The sequence below is a fragment of the Squalius cephalus genome (genome assembly GCF_949319135.1).
Source record: "Squalius cephalus genome assembly, chromosome: 2".
NCBI lineage: Eukaryota > Metazoa > Chordata > Actinopteri > Cypriniformes > Leuciscidae > Squalius > Squalius cephalus.
Window position 1 is genome coordinate 61,648,288 of NC_137123.1, and position 25,303 is coordinate 61,673,590.

General features: G+C 37.6%; 2 protein-coding genes across 4 annotated transcripts in view; both read right to left on the reverse strand.

The window, feature by feature from the left end:
• Positions 1-6,521, reverse strand: part of farp1 (FERM, RhoGEF (ARHGEF) and pleckstrin domain protein 1 (chondrocyte-derived)) — a 90,272-nt gene extending 83,751 nt beyond the window's left edge. For 2 of the 3 annotated variants that reach the window (XM_079864056.1, XM_079864054.1), the window contains exon 1: positions 6,310-6,412. The gene's annotated coding sequence lies outside the window, so the exon portion shown is untranslated. Of the gene's footprint in view, positions 1-6,309 lie in introns of all 3 variants that reach the window. The other variant, XM_079864055.1, reaches the window with a different exon arrangement.
• Positions 6,522-8,290: 1,769 nt separating this feature from the next.
• The window catches only part of kpnb3 (karyopherin (importin) beta 3), a 29,438-nt gene continuing 12,425 nt past the window's right edge, over positions 8,291-25,303 (reverse strand). Inside the window, exons 12-26 of the mRNA XM_079864060.1 lie at positions 25,196-25,285; positions 22,873-23,046; positions 22,246-22,464; positions 21,056-21,139; positions 20,842-20,974; positions 20,626-20,747; positions 17,741-17,837; positions 16,237-16,409; positions 15,982-16,093; positions 15,174-15,229; positions 14,960-15,082; positions 12,020-12,239; positions 10,342-10,570; positions 10,116-10,257; positions 8,291-9,261 (exon numbers count right to left, since the gene is read on the reverse strand). Of these exons, the coding sequence (XP_079720186.1) occupies positions 9,175-9,261; positions 10,116-10,257; positions 10,342-10,570; positions 12,020-12,239; positions 14,960-15,082; positions 15,174-15,229; positions 15,982-16,093; positions 16,237-16,409; positions 17,741-17,837; positions 20,626-20,747; positions 20,842-20,974; positions 21,056-21,139; positions 22,246-22,464; positions 22,873-23,046; positions 25,196-25,285 (2,061 nt within the window). The 3' untranslated portion in view covers positions 8,291-9,174. The remainder of the gene's footprint in view (positions 9,262-10,115; positions 10,258-10,341; positions 10,571-12,019; positions 12,240-14,959; positions 15,083-15,173; positions 15,230-15,981; positions 16,094-16,236; positions 16,410-17,740; positions 17,838-20,625; positions 20,748-20,841; positions 20,975-21,055; positions 21,140-22,245; positions 22,465-22,872; positions 23,047-25,195; positions 25,286-25,303) is intronic.

Sequence of the window (25,303 nt, forward strand, 5' to 3'; positions counted from 1 at the left end):
CTGGAAGTGAACATCAGTGTTTTACTGTAGCGTAAGAAGTGTTATTTTAACATCACAGTTAGTTTAGGGGTTCAGGTTATCCTACATTAGGGTTATTTAACAACAGAAACTGAAGAATCAAATGTAAAAATAAAACACTGCTTAGTTAATTAAATGAATACTGATTCTTATTAAAGCTACAAAAGTTATTCAGTCAAGAGCAGTGAGTGATTTTCTCTTTATCTTTTGTTCATGACCCCAGTTATAGCAAGCTGTTGCATTATACATTTGCGATATTTTGATAATTTTGATATATTGTGCAGCCCTACTGTAAAAAAAAAAAATCTGTTAAATTTACGGTAAAATACCGGCAGCTGTGGTTGCCAGAAATTTACCGTAAAAAATATGGTAGCAACATTTTAGATTTTACAGACTTTACTTTAAATTTACAGTAATAAACTGTATATAATGTTAATTTACTGACCTATTGAAGTATTTATATCTGTTTTGTACCATAGTAATAAATACACTGAAAACCACCAATCACAGTGGAGATGAGAGTCACATGATGAAAAAAGCAGCTCTTTCACAAGAACGTTAATACTTATATATAGAAGCTGCACAGTGTCATTCATACAAACACTAAACACCATCATGGTAACACACGTGAAATTTTAGAAATGCAATAAGCATTCATTTAACAACATTAAATGTAACATAAAACCCTAATGTACATAACTGATTAGAAAAAACTAAGAAAACTATGAAGAAACATAGTTATTTCAACAAAAATACATCAAATGTGAAGTGTCACGCAGGGAATTGTGGGAAAGTTTTTTTCACTGTAAATTATACAATGACTTGTTCTTTTTCACTTCCAAAAACTAAATTTAACTAGTGTAAATTTAACGGTATTTTACAGTAAAATTACATTAAATGTACCGTTAGATCTATCACGGTTGTTTACCGTATATAGTAAGGGAACTTTCTCTTAACCAATTAACAGTTTTTCGCTATAGCATTTTTACAGTCTTTGACCATTAAAAATCACAATCATTTTTTACAGTAGTTAGCAGTCAGTAATCTCACAAATTGCCTTATTTACTGCCCATTTCACCGACCAACTGGGCGCGGTTACCAACCAACAATAATAATGGCTGACAAAAGCACAAGAAAGGAATAAAGAAATGGAGCAACAATAATAGACACTAGAATCATGGAGAAGAGGATGAACGGGGTAGAGAGACCAACAGGCTCCCATGAAGTCTTCAGGGGCCGTCCACAATCACAAACACTGCAATAAAGGGGCCATTCTTTCCCGTCCCGGGCCGAAGTTACTGGTTACACACATTTAAACTCAATGAGTAATTGAGAAGCGGCTCCTCCGGGACCTTTAATCCCCCTCGGCTAGCAGTTTCATTACCCGCCGAAACCCTAATTCATGCCTTAACCACTGAGCGTCCGCAGCTCTGTTAGTGTTAGCAAACCCTCACTAGAACAACGCAAACACAAACGGCACTGACAAACTCATGTAAACAACTGGATTTCCATTCCAACGAAAGCTATTAAAACCCACTCACAGAAACATGATGACAAATGCATGGCCATTATATTTAATCTTCCTTGTGCTATCTTTAGTTCACCCATTTTTAACCGCTCATCTTGCAAATGTGCAGGAATTATAAAGGGGAAAAAGCTTTGTTGTCGTTGTTGGGTAAAGCTTGTGTTTTAATCTGGTTTATGGTTTTGAAACGCACATGACATGAACTGCACTGTTACTGGTTCAACAGGTCCACCTTCTTTTGCAGGAAGGATCAACCTGACTTTCTCACACTTGGTTTTATGTTTTCTCGTGTCTCAGAAGAACACATCATATTTCCCAAAGGAGATCGTACAAACACAAAGACAAGGGATCACGTTCCCATAACTGTGTTCAGATCAGATCAGCCGTACTAAGAGCTGTACAATCAGTGAAACGCAATCTATTCTAGGGGATCAAGAAACAATACTACCAATTACAGTGAGATTTTCAGATGTTTGCTAGGAGGTTGCAAAGGCATCTGAGTTTTGCATTAAGGATTGTTGCTAGGCAGTTTGGACCCCTGCCAGGACATTTTGGTGGTTGCCGGGGAGTTGCTATGCAGCTGCTATGGTGTTCTAAATGGTTACTAAATGTTTGTGCCACTAAGCATATTGCTATGTAGTTGCTAGGGTGTTGCTATGTGGTCACAAAGGCATTCTGAGTGGTTTAAACATGTTGCTATGTAGTTGCTAGGGTGTTGCTATGTGGTCATAAAGGCATTCTGATGTTGCTATGTAGTTTCTAGAGTATTCTGAGATATTGATATGATGTTGCCGAGGTATTTAGAATGGTTTAAGCATATTGCTATGTTGTTGCTAGGGTGTTCTGGGATATAATGTGGTTGCTAAGGCATTCTAAGAGGTTTAAGCTCATTGCTATGTAGTTGCTAGGGTGTTGCCAGTGTGTTCTGGAATGTTATGTGATTGCTAAGGCATTCTGAGTGGTTTAAGCACATTGCTTTGTAGTTGATGTGTTATGGAATGTTGCTAGGGTGTTGCCAGGGTTTTCTGGGATGTTATGTGGTCGTTAAGGCATTCTGAGTGGTTTAAGCTCATTGCTATGTAGTTGCTATGTAGTTGCTAGGGTGTTGCCAGTGTGTTCTGGGATGTTATGTGGTCGTTAAGGCATTCTGAGTGGTTTAAGCTCATTGCTATGTAGTTGCTAGGGTGTTGCCAGTGTGTTCTGGAATGTTATGTGGTTGCTAAGGCATTCTGAGTGGTTTAAGCTCATTGCTATGTAGTTGCTAGGGTGTTGCCAGTGTGTTCTGGAATGTTATGTGGTTGCTAAAGCATTCTAAGAGGTTTAAGCTCATTGCGATGTAGTTGCTAGGGTGTTCTGGGATGTTGCTAGGCTGTTGCCAGTGTGTTCTGGGATGTTATGTGGTCGTTAAGGCATTCTGAGTGGTTTAAGCTCATTGCTATGTAGTTGCTATGTAGTTGCTAGGGTGTTGCCATTGTGTTCTGGAATGTTTTGTGGTTGCTAAGGCATTCTGAGTGGTTTAAGCCCATTGCTATGTAGTTGCTAGGGAGTTGCTATGGCATTCTGAGTGGGTTTTAAGCATGTTTTAAACCCTGTCCTGATGCAGTGCTATGATTTGCAACAGCTTGTTTTTCTACAATCGACCATTAGCAGTTTCTCAAGCAAAACTCTCACACTGAATGCTGATCAACAACAGGTGAAAGGGAAACCTCTGCAAAAAGGCCACAGACTGGAAACTTTTACTCTAAAGGAAGCACAAAGTAGGAAGCAAGCAAAGCACAGAAGGATCGTCACACATGCAGAGATAAACACGAAGAAACAGGAAGTACTTCTGAATCTGGAGCAAATTAGGTCTCATTAAAACCAAAGTGCAAACCAACACATTGCATTGCATGACTACAAACTCAACCTGACAGAGTCAACGATTTAGGAGAGGCCCACTTCAAACGACATGCCTGCTAAAAAAAATGTTAAAAAAAAGAAAACAGTTACCTTATTTAAACACACAATCTTTCTTTTTCCATCCTATACAAACACACACACACCCTTCATAGAGAACAGAGACAGAAAAGTGAACTAGGAACAATCTGTGCAGCGAGGGCTCGTTCCCAGACTCACGCTCGCTGAACTAGTTAACCTGCCTTTCAACTTGTTTGCCTGAAAGTTCCCAGAGATGTGTTCAGCGAGGCGGACACGTGAAACAGAGGGTTCACTGAGACAGACTCAACATACACACATCTGAAGGCACGGACCCACACCGCTGGCCCAGCCTTCACTAAACAATCAGCATGGCACTCATCATATCGGCTAAGCACAAACAACACTGAGAATTAGTGATGCTAAAGCTAAGGGTGCGTCTCAATCAGTAGGGTTGGATATTGTTTGAATTTGAGATATTTCGATTCCAATTCTGCTTTTCATTTCTGATTCTTATCGATTCCCAGTTTCGATTCCAATATGGTTAAAAAAAAAAAAAAAGAAGTCAAACGTTTAGATATCAAACATATTTATTCTGTCATATCTGCTGAATACCATGAATACTCTGAATACCTGTTCACAATGAAACAAAAATCAGCAGCCTAGAGAACATCTAAGTAATAAACTAGACTAACTAATCAAACATTATTAAAGACAAGTATATAGTCAGTAATACAATAGGAACAAATAAGCAAATTAGCAATAGCACAACTAAACAAAGTTCAGAAATTTAAGTCAAAATGTAAAATAATTAGGGCTGTCAAACGATTAATCACGATTAATCGCATCCAAAATAAAAGTTTGTGTTTACATAATTTATGTCTGTGTACGGAGTATAATAATTTTCTATATATAAATACACACACATGCATATATATATTTAAGAAAATGTGTTATTTATATATAAAATATTTATATATAATATAAATTATATATAATATAAATATATATACACAGTATATACATGCAAATATTTCTTGAATATATACATGCATGTGTGTGTATTTATATATAGAAAATAATTATACACCGTACACACACATGTATTTTGTAAATCAAACTTTTATTTTGGATGCGATTAATCGTTTGACAGCCCTAAAAATAATACTGCATATTTTTTTTATTTTTTTTTACAAATAAAATAAGATTAATCCTTATTAAAGTTACACAAGTTATTCAGTCAAGATCAGTGAGTGATTTTCTTTTTCTCTTGATTAACATTAATGACACGGACAGCGGGAATATTAGGCTCCTGTCACTTTAAAAGCTAATGCACGGATCCAATATACTGTTACACACAAGTTTTCTTTCTAAACTGTTTACGTTCACTTTAGACCCGCTCGGTTTACAAGGATATTTTGACATCATTTTGTGTGCATTTGTCCGTTCAAGCGACGTGAAAGAGAACTCAACTCGGTATTCGAGCACTAAATGAGAGGCGGCTCTGGATGTTCCCGGCAGAGAAAACAGCGCACAAGTGCCGAAGTGAGTTCTCGTTGTACAGTGAAGATGTTGTCATGTCACCATCAGTGTCCCAATGTGCAGCGAGCAAGGGTGCCACGACATACTGACTCAGGGAGCTGATTAAGATGCACCCTAAGTACTTAATGCACACTACATTGTGTGTGTGTGCTGTTGAAAGATTCCTCAAATGAGAAGAGGTGTGTTATTTCTCTACTAAGTGGTTCTGTTTACTAACCATCTATTAACCCTGTAAACATGGTAAAAACCACTCAGAACATCTACACTACCACAGTGTGCTAGTCAATGTGTTTACTTATCAAGATCACTGAAGATAACGAGTTTCCGCCAACATATCTACCACCATATTTACATTTATTGTTACTATCACCACTCAAACATTAAATAATATTAAACATATTAATATAATAATTAACATGGTCAAATCTCTAAAAAGGATTTCGAAATCTGTGCTGAGTTGTGTGCTTGCAGTCGGTGGATGTAGGTTAGTCGAGTAATCCTTGAGGTTCAGATGTTAGTAGGTTAAGCTGCATTGACTGTGTGTGTGTGTGTGTGTGTGTGTGTGTGTGTGTGTGTGTGTGTGTGTTAGCCACATCAAGAATTCATGTGACAGGGAAATCCCATAATGTCCAAATGACAACCTGCACAACCACTTAAAACACATCACTGCAGCTCTAATGAATATATAGTGAAAAAATAATGCAAATTATTGTTACAAAACCTGTAAATACTGATTTTTAACCTGATTCTGGGATATATTAATGATAATTCCATGCATCAATAACCCCATGCTGTGTTGCATTAGTTTTAATTACAAAAAAAAAAAAAAAAAAAAAAAAACAGGCTGAGGGGAAAATATGTGACCCTTACAAAACTGTATTGTGGTAATACCATAGTGATGCTTTCGAATAATACCAAGGTATTTAAGTCCAAAAACCATGCCACAATTACAAAAGGGTACTGTGTTTTGGACATGGACCAATGCATTCTTGTAAATGCCATTTAAATAATCTAGAGTGGTGATATTATCACTATACCACAGCACTTTTTGAAAGATCCAACAAAACATGGTATTACCATAGTATTTTTGTAGTACAGTAGAGCACTATGGTAAAGCACTACATTAAACCTTTGATGTGGAAACGGTACGATACGACGCGTGGCAGCAACGGAGGCTCGTGAGATTTAATCGTGTAACCATGGAAACCGCTACAATATATCAGCGTGTCCAGCGATCGGAAGATTAATAGTAACACTTATTCGCTCGCTGCCGGTTTATTGCGAGCCAATAAAATAACACAGAACCTTACCTTTCCTGCTGAATTAATACTCCTTGTGACTGGATACACGCGTAACTATTTTGTTAAACGATATTCCGCGAAAATAACACGCAGAGCAGCGGCTGGAGTCGCGAAGAATCAGTTTATCGGCGGTTATTCGCGGGAAGCGCTGAAATCCACCGTCTTCCCGGACGCCATGACTAAACGACTGATCCCGAACTGAACTGATACAATAAAACACCGCCTCCAGCCTCCAACACCCGCACTACAGCCTCACACAGCAGCGCTGATGGGAACAGCGACACCTGGCGGACGATTCAAACTCACCCTGGTTACAGTGTTGCCAAGTCCGCGGCTTTCCCGCGAAATCGGGCTTCTTTTACACTGTTGCCGCGGCTAGTCAACATTTGAAGTGGATCAAAACCTTTCATCAAAGTTATATGCATTTTGAACAATACCGGTTTTTGTCTTAGGACAACTTTGACCACTTCCAATGTTGACTAGGCTACTGTATAGTATTATCATCTGATACCATCACTACCATAGTAGTTTTGTAAGGGATGGTTAATAATGGCTATGTAAGCAAAATGTTACCAAACCATCTAACAGGGATAATTCTCAGAACGTTCTGGTAACGTTCTCTTAAAGCAAAGAACAAACGTTCTTCCAGAAACAGTAATATAATGTTTGTTCAAAGTTATCCGGTCTTTGGTAACGTTCCCAAAACGTTCACGGAACTTTTGTCTGAAGGATTTATTTGAACGTTCTTCAAACTTTATTTTTTTTTAAACGTTACTTGTTTCAGAACGTTCAGCGAACATTCAAAAGTAACGTTCACGCGTTTTTAGAACATTTTAAAAACTGTAGGACATCAAAAGGAATTCAAATAAATCGTTCAGGAACATAAAAACCTATGTATACAGTTTTATAAAGTACTGTGATGAGAAACAGCGCCACCAATCTGTGGAAACACTTAGTTTAAAAATGCATTACTATTGATATTTTAGGTAACACTTTATTTTAGTGTCATTGTTATGTAGTTGCTATAATTATAAATTATGCTTAATTACGTGCAACTAACCCTAAACCAAACCTAATCTTAACCCTATAGTAAGTACATGTAGTTACTTAATATTTCTCAGTACTGAAATGTATAATTACACTGTAACAAACACATTAAAATAAAGTGTAACCATATTTTATGTAATACACTGGGATTTTGAAATAAGGGATTAGGATTTATTAAAGGACCCAACATTTTATTTCCCTATAAATGCATAAATTCCCAACACTGCTCCCTGAGGACACATACACTTTAAATCGCTGTCAAAATACTAGTCATTGGTATTGTAATTATGAAATAATAGTTTAGAGCCAGCTATGAACTACTACTATTGAGCTACGATAAACATGACAACAGAAGAAAGATATTTGAGGATTTTAAAACTAAGACATTAGTACTGTCAAAAGTAAAGTAGTGTTGGAATAATCTAACAGGATTCATCCTTTTTGATCTCATTAATATTCCAGTTAGAATCCTGTGCACATTATAGAACTTCTACTTTATCTGATAAAGTAAAAGACATGGCGCTTTCGTTCAATACCGGGTTTGACTAAAACTCAAAGTCATTAAGTTTAAAGTAAACGACATTGAGTTTATTTGGTCAAAACCCAGTATTTTAGGCAGCACAAGTTTTACATTGTGTTTATATGCACTTTTGAAAACTACATACACGCCGATTTAAGACTGATGTGACAGTATAACTTATCTTTTCCTACACACTCAATCTACTTCTCTATAATCACTGCTGTAAAACCATAAAAGACCAAAGTGAACCGCTTCTAGTTTCGGTTTAATGTAAACTCTTGTTAAAAACAAGCATTCAAGTGAGGAAACCTTCTGAACCAATCATCAACAGTAGATTAATGTAACGTTTAAATTCACATTTTAATTGAATTGAATGTAAATAAATCACTGGATTCCTTGAGCAAATGAAACACAGACGCAGAGTTCATCATGTCTTGCAGCTTTAATACTGAAAGTGTTGTAAAATGATGAACCAGGATAGATTGAATATCATAGAAATGCTCCATGGACATGTGACCACCAATAAGCCAACCGGCTTCAGACTTGTGCATTTCCTTCATATCAGAAGCCCTGAACCCAGAGTCCCGGTTTTCCCGTGTTGTTTATTTCATTGCATGGATTAAGAGAGCCAATGACAGACACTGTTAGCCATGTGACACAGACATCATCAGCAAAGGAGGAGCAAACCAATGCCCATCTCTCCCAAACATCACCACCGGCCCTCGAGACCGGCGTCGAAGAGAACAAAACAAAAAAAAAACTGAAAGAAAAACAAATAAGTCGACGACATGACCGCTAAATCATCGCTCTATTGCATTCGAGCTCAACCAACACGAGTCCATTTCAGACGGATCCGTCTCAGAGTCGGAGAAAACAGCTTCGGCTAGGATCGACAGACACACGAGTTGTGACAAAACAACTATAACTGATCTCGTAAGGGAGAAAAGCACAATTTCTACATCAGAAATTCTTAAAGAACTACGATGGATGACGGTTAGTTTCATTTCATACCCCTAATCCCCCCCGCATCCGCTCCAGATGAGGGTTTGTGAAGCCGTTGGCCCTTTTTGAGGTGAGACACGCACACACACACGCTCGCTGGAGCCTCGGCCCGCTTGTTGAAGACTTTGAGATATTAGGTCCAGACGGCTCAGAGGCCCAACACAGACTCAAGTCACATGACCATTCATTGTTCGAAAAAGGGAAAGGGCCAAAAATCTAGATGTGGAATTCCAGGTGCAAAGTTTTTTTTTTTTTAATCCTCATTAGATGGGCTGTTTTACAGGGTTAAGGCTTCGCTCGCTCACTCAGGCCGAGTTCAGGAGGTCCTGGATGGCCTTCTGCTGCGTCTCATTGAGTGCCGACACACACTGCGTCCAGAGGCCTCCAGAAACCTGAAAACATCGAGCACAGTCACGTGTTTGACTCTTGAAATGTCATGCAAATTCTGCTTGGGACAAACTAGAGCTAAAAAAGTACATTTGACTAGGATGTGCATGTGTGTTTGCTCAGAAATGGTCTGAAAAGGGTGACGTCGACCATCATTACATACTGAAAAATGGATAAATATATATTTCACAATATTTACATCTAAATTTGAATGTTAGCTTGTATTAGAATACTGACTGATAGATTTTAAAGAACAAAGATAGTTATTTAAATGCATCAATAGTTAATTAAAATGTATTTACATGACAAGGGTGACAAATCAGATATCATTACATATATAAAAGCATAAATTGTATAAAACATTTTACAATAATATTTCCATATATAAATTTCAACAGTGACATTGATTAAAATGCATAATTTTTGTATTTTACTACATCTTTTAACAAAAAACAATTTGATAATTATATGCATCAATAAAAATAGCAATATTTAGCTACATTAATTAATGTTTGAAAACTAAGACTACATGATAAAGTAAATAAATCAGCCCTTTGATGTTCAATGTTATTCACATTTTAAAAGAGTGGCTTTCCGATTACAGAAACCATCAGTTTGAACAGGCATTGCTTCTAATTATTTTAAATATATAATGCATGAAAACAGTAAAAATCCTGTTTGAAATCACCTTTTTTTTTTTTTAATCATCTTTAAGCACAATATAATATGAGATAAAGCATAATGCTTATCCTGTGCTGAAAGCTTTATTTTACATCAAAATTCTGGATCAATCTGAGATTTTTTGCCAGTCTGTCTCTAATAAAGCATTTGTTCATATTAAAAATGACATGAAACTCACTTGTACTTGACGAATAACATTGGCCAATCGTTTGCTGCAGTCGCCGTCACCTTTAATCGATTCATTGGCAACGCCGTCAGCGATTATGGTGAAAATCTTGGGAAGGTTCGTATTATCGGGTCCGAGAACGATGGGATTGTTACTGCGGGAGGAAACAGACATTAAACTCAAACTGCAAACCGGCATCCAAATCTCCCAGAGTTCACGTCAGGCAACAGACGCTCACCTTTCAATGAGGTCACAGAGATAGTTAAGCGTGTGGACCGCCTCCTCTTTATCCTCGTTGAGTGGCAGCCAGGACAGCCAATGAGGGAGGACTTCAGTGACGTTGACGCACTCTGGGCGGTACTTCATGACTTTGGCCACAGCGGAGATGCAGTTCTCTGTGGCGTTGACGTTCTCTTTAACTCTGGAGTCTGCGGACTGGATCACACCCACAAGCAGCGGGACGGCCTCTGAAACAACAATGACAACATGCTTTAATATGTGACCCTGGATCACGAGTCGCACGGGTATATCTGTGGCAATAGCCAACAATACATTATATGGGTCAAAATTATCGATTTTTCTTTTATGCCAAAAATCATTAGGATATTAAGTAAAGATCATGATCCATCAAGATATTTAGTAAATTTCCTACTGTAAATATATAAAGCATATATTTCTGTGAGTGAATGCAGCACAATCGCCAACATAAATGCACAACTTTAAAGGAGATTTTCTCAATGTTTCGATTTTTTTGCACCCTCAGATTCCAGATTAAATAAGTGCAACTCATCCAAATATTGTCCTATCCTAACAAACCATACATCAATGTGAAGCTTATTTATTCAGCTTTCATGTGATGTATACATCTCAATTTCAAAAAAATTGACCCATGTGACTGGTTTTGTGGTCCAGGGTCACATATAAACCCTGACGTAAGGCACTATGAGGTCCACGACGCAGAAAACATGGACAGAATCCAGTCACAGCTGGAACTCACTGCAAAAGTCTACCATTAAATCTGAAGTCTGCATGTTCTGTGTGTGAATGACTACACACACACACTGAAGCACGTGGTGTTTTCAGCATCTGCCGTCTCACTATGAGAACATGAACTTTATCTGCATTTCACCATTTCATTTGAGAACTATCAGATGCACACAGAAACCTGAATATCTTCACTACAAACCCACCAAAACTGACAGATATATGACTACTGTACAGTAGAATATACTTAAGTACTCATAACAATAAATTAAAACTTAAAGAATCTCAGAACTTTCTTCCATGTTTTAATTTGAAGTAAATCTGCATCACTTAATTTGCCCAAACTTAACGAGTCCTTTTATTTCTTCATTCAATTACATTTTCAAAGATTAAAATCATTCATGTTTTATGCCTTTTTTTGATTACTACCATTTGATAATTGTATTAAAATCATAAATCCAGTACAAGACAACAGAATTGCTGAAGATAATAGGGCCCTATTACTGAAAAATTAATGAAATTAAATTGATTAGACTAATACATTTACGATTGAATCGAGAAGAATTAAAACGGAAAACACAGAATTTGAGAAAAATAACTTCATAGGGCCTTAATTTGTTAAAATTGTAATCACGAAACAAAATTTGCTTATTACAAAAGTCATTACATTTAATTAGATGTGCTTATTGACGACTACAATTTCATTTTAGCCATTAAAATGGAATCCAGAAAAAAAATACAGGGGGGAAAACTACTTCATAAAGCACTAAAAGTGTAATTTGTTCAACTTAAACTGTCTTATTATCTCAATTAAATAGATATGCTTCTTGACTAACTGCAAATTTAATTGAACTTAACAAAAATGACACATTTAGGGCCCTATAAAGTGAGTTTTGTGTTTTAAGCTTGAAGTTCAGCAGAGGTCACCCCACCTGTGAACGCAGGCCTGTAGTTCTCTCCTCCAAACTGAGCCATGACCCCGACACCGTACGCCGCCGCCTGCCTGACCTCCGGGCTCGTGTCACACAGCGACTGCATCATGGGCCGCAGGAAGCACTCGGCGTATTTAAAGGAAGACGGGCTGCAGTGTTCGACGATGTCATCAAATATGCACAGACCCCACTGTCTGTCGGCCCAGGGTCTGTGTGGACACTGTCAGGAACACAACGAGGAGGACGTTAATAACAAGCTAGCCAACGTTAGCCAACTATGGTAGCAAGTTCAACGAGTCTGTTTCCCGAAACCATCATTCCAACAAACATTCGTAAACAGTGTGTGTTTGGAGCGACAGATCTCGACCTGTGGTTAGAAACAGTTTCTTGTTTGCATGACATGTGGACTCAAATCCTTATCTCGAGCCAAATAAGCAAGCTGACATTCAGTACAATCTATATCCAGGGTTCGTACACCTTTTCCAAGGTCAAATTCAAGCACTTTCAAGGTCCATTTTAAAGCTTTTTCCAGCACCTTACACCACTGTAAATTACATGCCAATACATAGTCAAAATTATTATTTAGTGTTTTTATCACATTAAAAGAGATAATGCTATAAACAGCCAAAATTGTGTTTGGTAATAGCAGAAAGATCAGAGTTTTAAGCAAATCACAAGCTTTAATTTTCAAAATGTATCACTGTCCAAGTAGATAATGCCTATGAATAATACTTTTCATTATATTAATGTCCAAATATTGCTTCCCAGATAATGTGATTTTCAGGCTGTAAAACAAGTTATTTCAATGGCTGAAAATATGAAGACACAGGATTTGAACAGAAATATTTTACAGGCCTTGGTTTTGGGACACATTCTTGATATAGACAAGGTTTGAACAAAATCTGAGACAGTGCAACAACCTGTAATTCCACTTTAACCCAGGAGACTCTGACAGTGCTCCGGTTCCTGCCTGATAAATAGCCTATATTATAGGGGTGTAAAAATGTATCGTTTCTACGATGCAGACGAGGACGATTCGGTATCGGTTCAGTAATAGACCATAACCGATTATAATGTACTGACGCTTTTCTGACGACATTTGTCGCGTACGTGCTTGTCGCGGTAGCATACGATGGCGAGACGCGAGTGCCAGAAAATTAAAAATGCTCCAACTACTTTTAAGGCCTACATCTGGGCACATTTCGGCTTTTATGAACAACCTGGTAAGCACGACCCGCAGAACTGTACCCCCTCTGTTGTGTGCGCTCATGTCACGCACAAATAGAATATGCAGGAGGCAATACCACTAACTTGATAAACCACATTAGCCGTTTAACGCCTGGCAGAGTCTGACTGCTTTAGAGATGCGCGGATGAGCTCCAACGTCACCCGAGTCCGCAGCCAAAAACAAATCATCCACCCGCCCCAATAATTTTCTCTGATTCAAGTATCCACACCCGATGGTCAAATTAGAATTATTCTGTGTTACGCGTGATAAATGGATGATCGTCACCTTCAACAGCGGACTCGGCATATTTATTGGTAACATAATACACTGATAAATGAGTGCTGCTTTTAAACAGTGCTATTTCTTTAAAACAATTTATTTATTCATTATATCCGTGCGGTTTTGCCGTGAACGCGCGTCGACCGTTGCCGAAAACAAGATATTTTCATTTATAAAGTTTTAAATATGTATATTTTTTCGACAAAACCGCACGTATTACCCTCAGAAGGCCTTCGTTTATCCCCCTGGAGCCGGATGGATTACTTTTGTGAAGGATGCATGCACATTTTGGGACTTGAAGGAGGTGGACCCCATAGCTTCACATTATAACCACTGAAAGATCTAAGACATTTTCTAAAATAACAGAAAATGTGTTCGTCTGAAAAATGATTGACATATGCATCTCGAACTGCTTGAGGGTGAGTAAATCATGGGTTAAATAGCATTTTTGGCCGAACTATCCCTTTAAAAGTAGTTATCACTGCACCACCTGCGTGACATTAACCAACGTGGTTGATCAACCAATTTGCGACAATACGGTTTCGGGAAACAGTCGTGACCAGCTAAGTTGATGTCTTCAAGGATGCATCGTACTAGTGGTCGACCGATATTGGTTTTTTGATGGCCGATGCCGATATCTTAAGAGAGCAGGATGGCCGATATAAAGCCGATATTTTTATTATATACTTTATATTTATTTTAATCAATATTTTATAAATTTTAAATAAATTAGACAACAAATCTTTAAAATAAACATGCTTATACTTTAGATGGCAACTTCTTGAATCTGCAATCCTATTACAGTATGTTTCACAAATAAAGTAATTGTTTAAACATATGAATGTGAATAAAAAGGAAGTAAACATGTAAAAGGGCACTCAGTAATCTGGTAACACTTCACAAGATATCACAGCTGGATTTCATTAAATCTGCAAGGTTTGTGAAATTAAATGTTTAATAGATATTCAGAGATTTGTTTAAACGATGTAGATGCGCATTTGCTGAATGTTGACAGTAAATAAGACAGTATTTTAGCCTAATTGTTTGCCTTTTCTGTAACGAATAATATAAAAGCAACACTTTACTTTTTCGCATACCATTTACTTTCTTTGTTTACCAGTTATGTCTAACAAAGTATTAGATATGACTGACAGAGATCGTAAACTAAGACGGAGAACGTGAGTGAGCTCTGTGTGATCAGACGTGCGTGGTGTTCTCAGCGCCGCCCGTCAAAATAAAAGTCCGGAGCGCTGTCAAAATAAAAGTCCCGCTTCCAAAAACATCGGCCAATCAGAAAAACTTATCGGCCGATGCCGATATTTTAAAAGTGCCAAATATCGGCTGATATATCGGTCGACCACTACATCGTACTATAGTAGAGAAGCACACCGTTGTACAGGAAACACTCCTCAAGACTGAACGAGTTCACTCACGATCAGATTGACTATGAGCTGCAGGAGCTGCTCGAACCACGGGAGAACCTTCTCTCTGTAACTGCTGAAGATCGAGTGCAGGATGTCCGACACCTTGGTCAGGATGTAAACGTCATTCTCGTCCTGAAACACACGTGAGAAACATGGAGAGATCAAGAGGAGCTTTAAAACGAGGGCAAGCAAACATTCAGAACCTGTTAGATGAGCAGCACACCTCATCTTGTAACGTCTCCTCAACCTGCTCGTCATAGTCTTCATCTTGTCGTTTGGCTGAAGAGAAAAGATTTGTATAATACATTATATGGGTCAATTTTTTATTTTGTTGCACCCTCAGATTCCAGAATAGTTGCATCTCATCCAAATATTGTCCTATCAAACCATACATCAATGGAAAGCACCAAATTCAAACCCAAACGCTGTGACCTCGCGCCAAAATGTTTTTATTGGTTTATTAAGTACAAACAGGCGAGTTATGAAAAATTGAGTGTGAGGGATTTGTTCACTTCACACAAAAAGATCTTGGAATGAGATGGCTAACTGTAGTAGCGTTTAGTCCACTGTCTATAATAGCCTAATTTAGAGATCACTTCTTTTTTTTTTTTTACCGACTACCGACAACTTTGATCGGTTAACGTTGATACGGTCAACCATCGGCCAAACGGTCATCGGTTAACATCCCTAATTGAAACTCACAAATTTGAGCATTAAAGATTGCAATAGGCTGATTAAAAAAAAGAAGAAAAGAAGTTTGATCCTGCCTTTAAAGGAGAATAAAGCTTTTGTTTTATGAAAATGTGAACACAAACAAGTTTATTATGAATGAAATGAGCCAAATTGCTATAGGAGTTCAGTTGTTTTTAAATAGCCTGGCAAAAAAAAAAAATAAAGCTGCAATTTTTAATGGAATAAACTACATTTTACAAAATATTCACTTAGAAAACGGTTATTTATACTGTAATTTTTACTGTATTTATCAAATAATCAGCCTTGGTGAGTATAAGAGTAACTCCTGTGTGACTCACCTTGTCTGACCTCCTGGTTTTTAAAATGCTCCTCTAGTTTGCCCTTCAAAATGCCTCCCAGCTCCTCAAAGTGTTCGTTGTTCAGGCACCCGTCTCCCATCAGCTCGACACACTAAGAGTGATGACATTAATTAGAATAACGCACACAAACACCGAACAATTAGCATTTTCTATTTCTACAGTCCAGAACCCCACTGAACAGTTCTGGAGGACTCAAGCAGAACAAACACTGAACTAGATCACAGCGTGAATCACCTTAGCAAACGAGTGCATGATTTCTGACAGCACGTCCGAATCGGGTTCGGTGCCGATGGCTTTGATGAGGGCGTCACACATGAAGTGCCACATCTGAGTGAGGTATTCTGGGCCTCTGACGCGAGCGCACTCCAGCAGAAGAGGCATGGACTCGGCGGCCGCCACTCGCACACGTCAAGACTGAGTTAAGGACGCTAACAGAGTCTCAACATACTTCTGAAATGGTACAAGCAACTCCAGATCCAAAAGTAAGCAAACGAGATCTGCATAAACCAGGAGCATCACATAAGACTAGCGTGATAAAACATTAAAAGGCATATGAAGTAATTGCCTGATATACAGAATGAAATTTCGAACATATGAAGAGAAAACGACTGAAGCTTTGGGGATGTTGGACTCAATCTATGTTTTGATCATCGGAATCAAATCGGGATTGAAGGAACACTCCACCGTTTTTTGAAATAGGGATTATTCACCTTCTTTCCTACATTTAGATAGGTGGGCAAATGCATTTGTCTCAGTGCATGCATTGTTTTAGTTTGACAGGGTCGGCGCTAGCTTAGCTTAGCATAATGAATGGAATCCTTTGTTGCCAGCTAGCATGTCCTTAGTAAAAGTGATATAAAAAAATTAAAAAAACAAGTAATTACTTCTTGTGGCCTGCGTATACACAACAGGTACAAATAGCGATGCAGATTAACACTAGGTGATTTCCTATGCAGATATTGACTTGGGACTATATTAGGGGGAAGCACAGGCAAAGCACTGCTACTTGGGCGCAGCGATATCACGCCCAAGTAGCAGTGCTTCGCCTGTGCTTCCCCCTAATATAGTCCTTAATATACAAGTCAATATCTGCATAGGAAATCGCCTAGTGTTAATCTGCATCGCTATTTGTACTCGTTGTGAATACGCAGGCCACAAGTAGTAATTAGGTGAGTTTTTTTTTTTTTTATATCACTTTTACTCAGGACATGCTAGCTGGCAACAAAGGATTCCATTCATTATGCTAAGCTAAGCTAGCGCCGACCCTGTCAAACTAAAACAATGCATGCACTGAGACAAAAATGCGTTTGCCCACCTATCTAAATGTAGGAAAGAAGGTGAATAAACCCTATTTCAAAAAACGGTGGAGTGTTCCTTTAAGTCTTTGAATAAATCATGTTTTTGTCAAAGTTGTGAATGACAATATGCGCTGGCAACTTTTAGCACTGGTGGGGAAAGAGTTAAAAATGCTAAATTTCCTGCAATTAAAACCAATTAATCAGCCGATATTTGCGATTATCAGTTGTGAAACTTCAATTTTTAATTAACATCTCCAGTTTAGATTTTTGGAAGTGAATCAGTGTAAATCAGGTGTAAAATTGTGCATTTCTTATTTGTGAATGCTAAACTGCATTTTATACCATCTAAAAGCATTGTAAAAATCTAGATATCAGCATTGGCTGACCATTAAACTGCAAAATGTACTGAAGACGAGTCATTTTAGTCTCAGGAAGGATATCATCATGAAAGTAGAACTTGAGCAGAGGGACCATCAGCTTGACGACTTGCTCCGTATATTCGACGAAACCTTCCTTCAGCTCTTTAGCATAACACACCTGAGGAAGAACAGACAGAAGAAATTCAATCTTTCAAGTAATTCAAAGAAACATTTTCACTATGACATGCCAGTAATCTGGTTATTGTGCAAAATTGTAGGGCTGGGAATCGATTCCAATAAGAATCAATTCCTCGATTCTGAGGCTTTGGGAATCGATTCCAAAAAGAATCAATTCCTCGATTCTGAGGCTTTGGGAATCGATTCCAAAAAGAATCAATTCCTCGATTCTGAGGTTTTGGGAATCGATTCCAATAAGAACCAATTCCTCGATTCTGAGGCTTTGGGAATCGATTCCAAAAAGAATCAATTCCTCGATTCTGAGGTTTTGGGAATCGATTCCAATAAGAACCAATTCCTCGATTCTGAGGCTTTGGTAATCAAGAGTGGATTCTAAAGATTCAAATCAAGGAGAATCGACTCCTCTGTAAGAGCCTTTTATCAATTTCAGAGCTAATCATTCATTCTCTCCCTCGCTATTATTGATTGGAAGCCCGATTCATTTCCACTAACAGTTTAGTTCGGTTACTCCATTGTGTAATGCTTCACCTAGAATGTCGTCTAACTGTGTTATGTCATGCTGAAACATTCGATTAATAACACATGGGAACGCATAAAGCTAATTATTACCTTTCAATGGTGTTTGTTGTCACCGTTTCATTCTGTGGTCCTGCATGTCGAACTTGTCCAAAAATGTAAACTACTGATAAATACTGAGCCTATAGTGGACAAGTTTCCTACATTAAAGGTTTGCACTCAAAGCACACAATATAAACATTGATAAACAGATGCGGATGTGTTCTACAAGTCTAAAGCATCTAAAAAAATTTTTTTTTTTTAAACGTATAAACCATGATTTAGCGTTACATGGTGAAAATGGCTTGTACATAACGGAAACTTGAGCGCCGCTCGGACTACGTGTTCTTTGAGTCTTTCGTTAATAAAAAGAATCGAAAACAAAAGGAAAGAATCGAGTCCGGAACAAGGAATCTGGGTAACACTATATTACAGTGTCCTGTTACACGTAGTTACTATAGTATTACTATAAAATGTGCATAATTACATGAAACTAACCCTAAAACACCCTAATCTTAATCCTAACACTACAGTAAGTACATGTAGTTTATTACTCCATCCGTGTAACAGCGTAATTATATATTTAGGTACTCTTTAAAATTAAAGGATTAGTTCACTTTTAAAAAAACTTTTGCTGATAATTTACTCACCCCCATGTCATCCAAGATCTCCATGTCTTTCTTTCTTCAGTCGAAAAGAAATTAAGGTTTTTGATGAAAACATTTCTCCATATTATGGTCTCCAATGGGACCCAAACGGTTCAAGGTCCAAATGACAGTTTCAGTGCAGCTTCAAAGGGCTTTAAACGACACCAGACGATGAATAAGGGTCTTATCTAGCGAAATGATCGCTCATTTCAAAAATAAATAAAAAAGTTTAAGTTTTATAAGCACAAATGCTTATACACCTTGCTCGGTTCTGTGATGCGCGTTCGTGACGTCACGTAATACGCAATTACGTTTAAAACGTCACGCTTGAAAAATTTGTCCTGAAGAAAATTCTCTTTTAGGCTTTTTAATATTAAAACACCCAGGATACGCACACGAAATGGGCATTTTAAATGATAATCTGACAAATACATTTGAAAATGTGTATATGATCCTCCTTCCGCACATTTGTAAACACGTCAAACGTGACCTTTTCAACGTAATTGCGTATTACGTGACGTCACAAACGTGCATCACAGAACAGAGCAAGGCGAGCATTTGTGCTTATAAAACTTAAACTTTTATTTATTTTTGAAATGACCGATCGTTTCGCTAGATAAGACCCTTATTCATCGTCTGGTATCGTTTAAAGCCCTTTGAAGCTGCACTGACACTGTCATTTGGACCTTGAACCGTTTGGGTCCCATTGAAGTCCATTATATGGGGGAAAATCCTGGAATGTTTTCATCAAAAACCTTCATTTCTTTTCGACTGAAGAAAGAAAGACATGGACATCTTGGATGACATGGGGGTGAGTAAATTATCAGCAAAGGTTTTTTTTAAAAGTGAACTAATCCTTTAAGTGCAACTGGAACCAGAATAAAACAGCCCTACAAAATTGACTTTTTTGCTAAAAACGTAAGCATGAACCCGAGAACATTTACAGAATTTTACCAGCCATGCAACTGCATTTTTCATGCATCATTTTATTAAAAGCAATAAATTCAGATGAATTTAACACATAATTTTTTTCAAATTAATAAAAAAAGGAAATGTATTGGTTTACATTAGCAAGACTCTCTAGAAAACAACTGCTTTATAGCCGAATCAAACTCATCATAATTGATGAACTTTGCAACGTCAACCGTTTTTGAACTGACTTAAGTTGAATGACACTATCGTCTGTAGAAAAGCTTCTTTATAGTTGAGTTTGCTTCATAACTATTGAACTTTGTAACATTCACACTGTAACTGGAATGAATGAACGAACGTTTAACTAAATTGAATCCGCTCTAAAAAGACTAACCTGGCTCAGAGTTGAAACTATTCATTTCATAATTAAAGACCTTTGCAAAATTAAGTGTTATTTTCTTTATTACTGTGAAGCTGCTTTGAAACAATCTGTATTGTATAACCACTATAAAAATAAAAGTGACTTGCCAAAAATATTAACCATGTTTTTTGTTTCTCAAACGCCTAAGCCACTCAAAGCATCTTAAAGTTCAACTATAAGAGTTTGTTTTTGTTGCTGGATAAACTACATGTCTGAGAGGTTCTCCATCTCACCAGCATCTGGCACGCCGTGGCCTTCTCCTCCAGTCCTGCGGTCTTGATGCCAAAACTCTGCTGGTCTCCAAGATTCACAAACTCCCACCCATCATCTTCAGACATGTTCTCCATGTCCTGAGCTGAGAGAGCCAGAGGAAAAGGGAGTTACTAACACACCATTACAATAACAACACAAGTGAGAGTGTGAAAATGCACTAGGAACAGAACTCTTACTATCGAGGAGAGCCACTTCAGGTTTGATGGAGGCCGTCTTCATCAGCGGACCCATCACCACAGGCAGGTACTGCTGGAACTCCTTCCCCAGGATCTTACACATGCGCGCCCATGCCGAGATCATGTAGGAGATCTGGAAGCGCACGAAGAGCTCAATAAGACAATAAGAGAAACTCTAGTTTCAGGATCCATGATTTGCTTGGTTTTTGCTGACCTGTGGGTCATCATCCTCAAGGTCATTGAAGTCAGTTTGTGTCTTCAGGAGGAGTTGCATCACAGCTGAAGCATCCGGCATGAACTACAGGAGCGAGCAAACAAACAGAAGGGTTGCATGGACAAATCAAACACACTATTCAGAAGCAAACACACCGGCACATTTCTTCCATTCAAAAGTAGTTGCTGGCATAAGCGACTGGGATTAAATGAGATGTATTCACTTGTCAAATTGCATTAAAATAAATGCATTCATTTATATTTATTTAACAAAAAAAAAAAATTATGAGATACTAAAATCATCAAAAGTATAAAATTAAAATTATATATATATATATATATATATATATATATATATATATATATATATATATATATATATATATATATATATATATATATATATTTTTTTTTTTTTTTTTTTTTTTATTACATTTTTTTTTTTTTTTGTTTATACTTTAATTGTGACTTCTATTTATTTAAATTAGGTAGAATTTTTTACATTAAATATTTTAATAAAATAGATAAATAGAGATCACCACATACAATAAAAAAGAAAAGAAATTAAGATGAAATAAGTAAATTAGATCAAATAAAATAAAATTAATTAAAATCAAATACTGATAAATAAAACATGATCAAGTAAAAAATTTAAAATAAAAGGATAAAATTAAACTTAAATATATTCAAACACATCCAAATACATTAAAAATCATAATACACAATTAAATTAAGGTAAAAATAAGTCAAATAAAAATGGTTTTAATTGTTTGTTTATAGTTTAACGCCATGCCAGCTATCTTCATAAATGGTTAAAATCAAATATTTATATTTCTTTCCTTTAATACCATGCCAGCTTCTTTGGCTTCGTTCATAGCCAGAGTCTGGTTTAGTTATTCAGAAATAAAAATTGAATCCTTTTAATTTTTTCTAAAAAACCTTAAAACTAAATTTGGATTTACTTGGTTAAAAAACCTTTTCAAAAGCATGAACATAATAAAACAAGTTCCTCAAAGTGGTAGAATTATTACAGCCAAAATAATAAATCTACATAAAAGTAGTCATTTTAAAATCACTCTCATATTTAGTTGATTTACTTTAAATAACTTGAACTTCCTAATGGTCCATTTTATTTTATTAACTTTAAAATGAGTTTTTCCTGATCCATGCTAAAGCCACACACACACACACCTTGTCTTTGCCCACAGCCAGGCCGATCAGGCTGATGCACTCGATGGTCTTTCCCCGGAGCAGCCGGAGCTCCTTCTGAACGGCGTTCTCCACGATGTGTTTGAGCGAGGGCATGAACAGGTCGTAGTAGGGCACGAACTTCTCCTCTGCGGTATCAGCCACTGACGCGATGGACGTCACAACCTGCTCCAGAACCAGTTTAGTGCCTTTCTGGATCAGCTGGAAGAATAAAAACCACCATTACGGAAGGAAGTCACCAACATATCCCTGATTCAGTGTGAAACCGCATCAAACTGCATGCAGGAGAAGATCTCACACACACGGTCAAACCATTTATGATCACACAACTCAACACCTCCTAACATCTGAAGTGAGGTTCAGCTGAATTTCAATTCAAGAAACTGAAATGAAACTGCATTCATTTTTTAATTGAAGCTGAACTGAACCCAACCCAGATCAAACTAAAATCTCACCGCGTTAGCTTTGTGCACCTAACAGAAGGGAAAACAGATGCGACCGTGAAGCTGCAGTTTCCACAAGACAACAGGAGAGTTAAACTCATTAAAGGAGCAGCTTGGGATTCAAACTCCCTTTAACCAATCCAATAACTGAAAGGGATGAGAGCACCTCCTGGAGTTTGGCGACCATGATGACGTGCAGGTGTTGGACGAGGCTGTCCAGATAGGGGATGAGGAGTGTTTTGGGACAGTCCTCGGTGAAGTTGATGAGGGCGGCAGCTGCGTGGGCCTGGACCCGAGGGTTCGACTGATCCTCCATGGTCTGCAGGAGCGCTGAGATCACCTGCCCCAGGGACAAATGAGACCACAATGAGAAACACAAATCCTTTAAATTGGATGCAAAATTCACTTTTATATGGTGTTTGCATATAAATGTGTCTTTGCAGTGTGTGGACACAACCACCATACAATGAAAAAAATCCATGCACTTTCTTTTTAATCCTCAAAGTCTAAACACTCAATATACAAGCCGTTTAGATTTTCTGAGCAATATGGCTGAGGGCGGAAATATGTTAATATGGGAAATATGCTAATACAGGACAGTCCGTCAGCGGTCGTGGGCGGAGCATGAGCAATATGACATTATCATAGTTGACATTATCAGTTGCTCATTATCATTTAAAGAGACAAGCACCGAAACAGGGCGCTGTTTTTGAGGAGGTAAAAAGGGTGTTTTACACAACTATTGAGGAATTTTAAACTGTTACAAACTTTACATGAAAACCCTAAAGAAATCACAGCAACTTGTGTAAAATGGGCATCCGATGACACCTTTAAAGGGATAGTTCTCTCAAACAGGGCTGTCGTCAATTAATTCAGCATAGTCACTGAAAGGAACACAAGTTCAGTACTTCCTTTCATAAATAAAATGTTATATTTAATAAATCAATATCAATAACAGAAGTTGTAATAAAAAGCTATAATACTATATTTTATAACCAATAATAAAAGAAAACTACTATTGTGTTTATAGTAGTAAAAGTTTTTAAAATTCCAACATGTATTTTTTCAAATAAAACTATTTTAACAATAACACTAATAAAACATGATCAAGGCCTAAAATTAACATTCACAAAGCCAAATGAGTGTGAAAACCTGTGTGAAAAAAAAACACATATATAAAACTGTCAATGGCCAGTTGTCTGGTAATGTTTATGAATTGTAACAATTGAATAGTGAATTGTGCATCGTCATGAAAGTTTAAGCCTTGCAAATTTAACAACCACTTTATATGAACAGATTTAATTTAGGCTTCTATTCACAAACATTGATCAGCGAACAAACAGAAGCTCAACCGAACCTGTTCGACACGCAAGAACCTCTTGCAGGTTGAACACAAGAATGAACCTCATTGGTTCACACAACTCAAGCAAACATGCTTGAGCTTCTGTTTACCACAACTGATGTGTGAGTTGATGAAGGTTTGTGTTAATAAAAGCCTAAATTCAATCTTTTCATCATAAAGCAATCAAGTCTCTTCAGAAAATGTAAACTAAACCGATTCATGTGGATTAGTTTTACTTTAAAAAACATGTTTTGAACAACATGAGGGAGAGTAATTAGACAATTTACATTTGCGGGTGAACCATCCCTTTAAAGCTATCTGCTTTGCAAGAGTTGGAGCAGTTTACTTTTTTCCTTTCCCAATTCATTATATGAACATTAAGGAAATGCCTTGTGTCAGAGACAATTTATATAAGAGACATGCCACTTCCTCAATCCTCAATACAACTATATAAGGAAAACCAGTAACGGCAAAGATGGCGGTTGTATGCACATGTCCCGCCCCTCCCGCTGGAAAGCCAATCATCTGCTTTTAACAGTCAGCAACTGACCACTAAGGAGCGAATGTACAGTGACGTGACATAACTGCCATATTCAACCTGTGCTTTCGCGCTGTGGCTGGCGCTGAGCCAAAGACGGACGCGCTCAGCGCTTGTCATAGGCTATATCACAACTGTTCAGTGTTTTAACCACATAATGTTTATTTTAGGTTTCAGACATTTAAATACATATAATTGTTTAAGTGCTTGGCACAACACCGGCATTCTGGATAGAGACGTAAATGAAGTTGCGTGTCGTGAACGTGAACCCTTGCGCATGCGTAGTAAAAGTATAACCTGTGGGGAAAAAGGCGTTTTAAACCTTATTTTTGGGCAAAGTCATCAAACTTTTTCAGCGATTTTTATCATATTTTACTGCTGTTTCTATACATGCAGTTTTTATGTCCCGGTGACCAGTGAAAGTGCAGTTCTGACTCTCTGCCCATTCATTTAGATAGGAGCCTGGTCTTGTTAGTCCGAAATAGCTGCCCGGAGGCGTTGCCAAGATGGCGGCCGAGTGGCACGACTTGCCTAAAAGGACTTTGCTTGTGTTCACTGTGAAGCAAAAACACATTTAAAATACAACACCACATAAATAAATAAAAATACCTTGTCGTGGAATTTCTTCTGGAAGGTGGGGGCGAAGTCTGTGGCCATCTGTCCAATAGCGTTGCAGGCAGCGTAGCGAACCCTGGGGTGCTGAGAGGTTTGGAATGA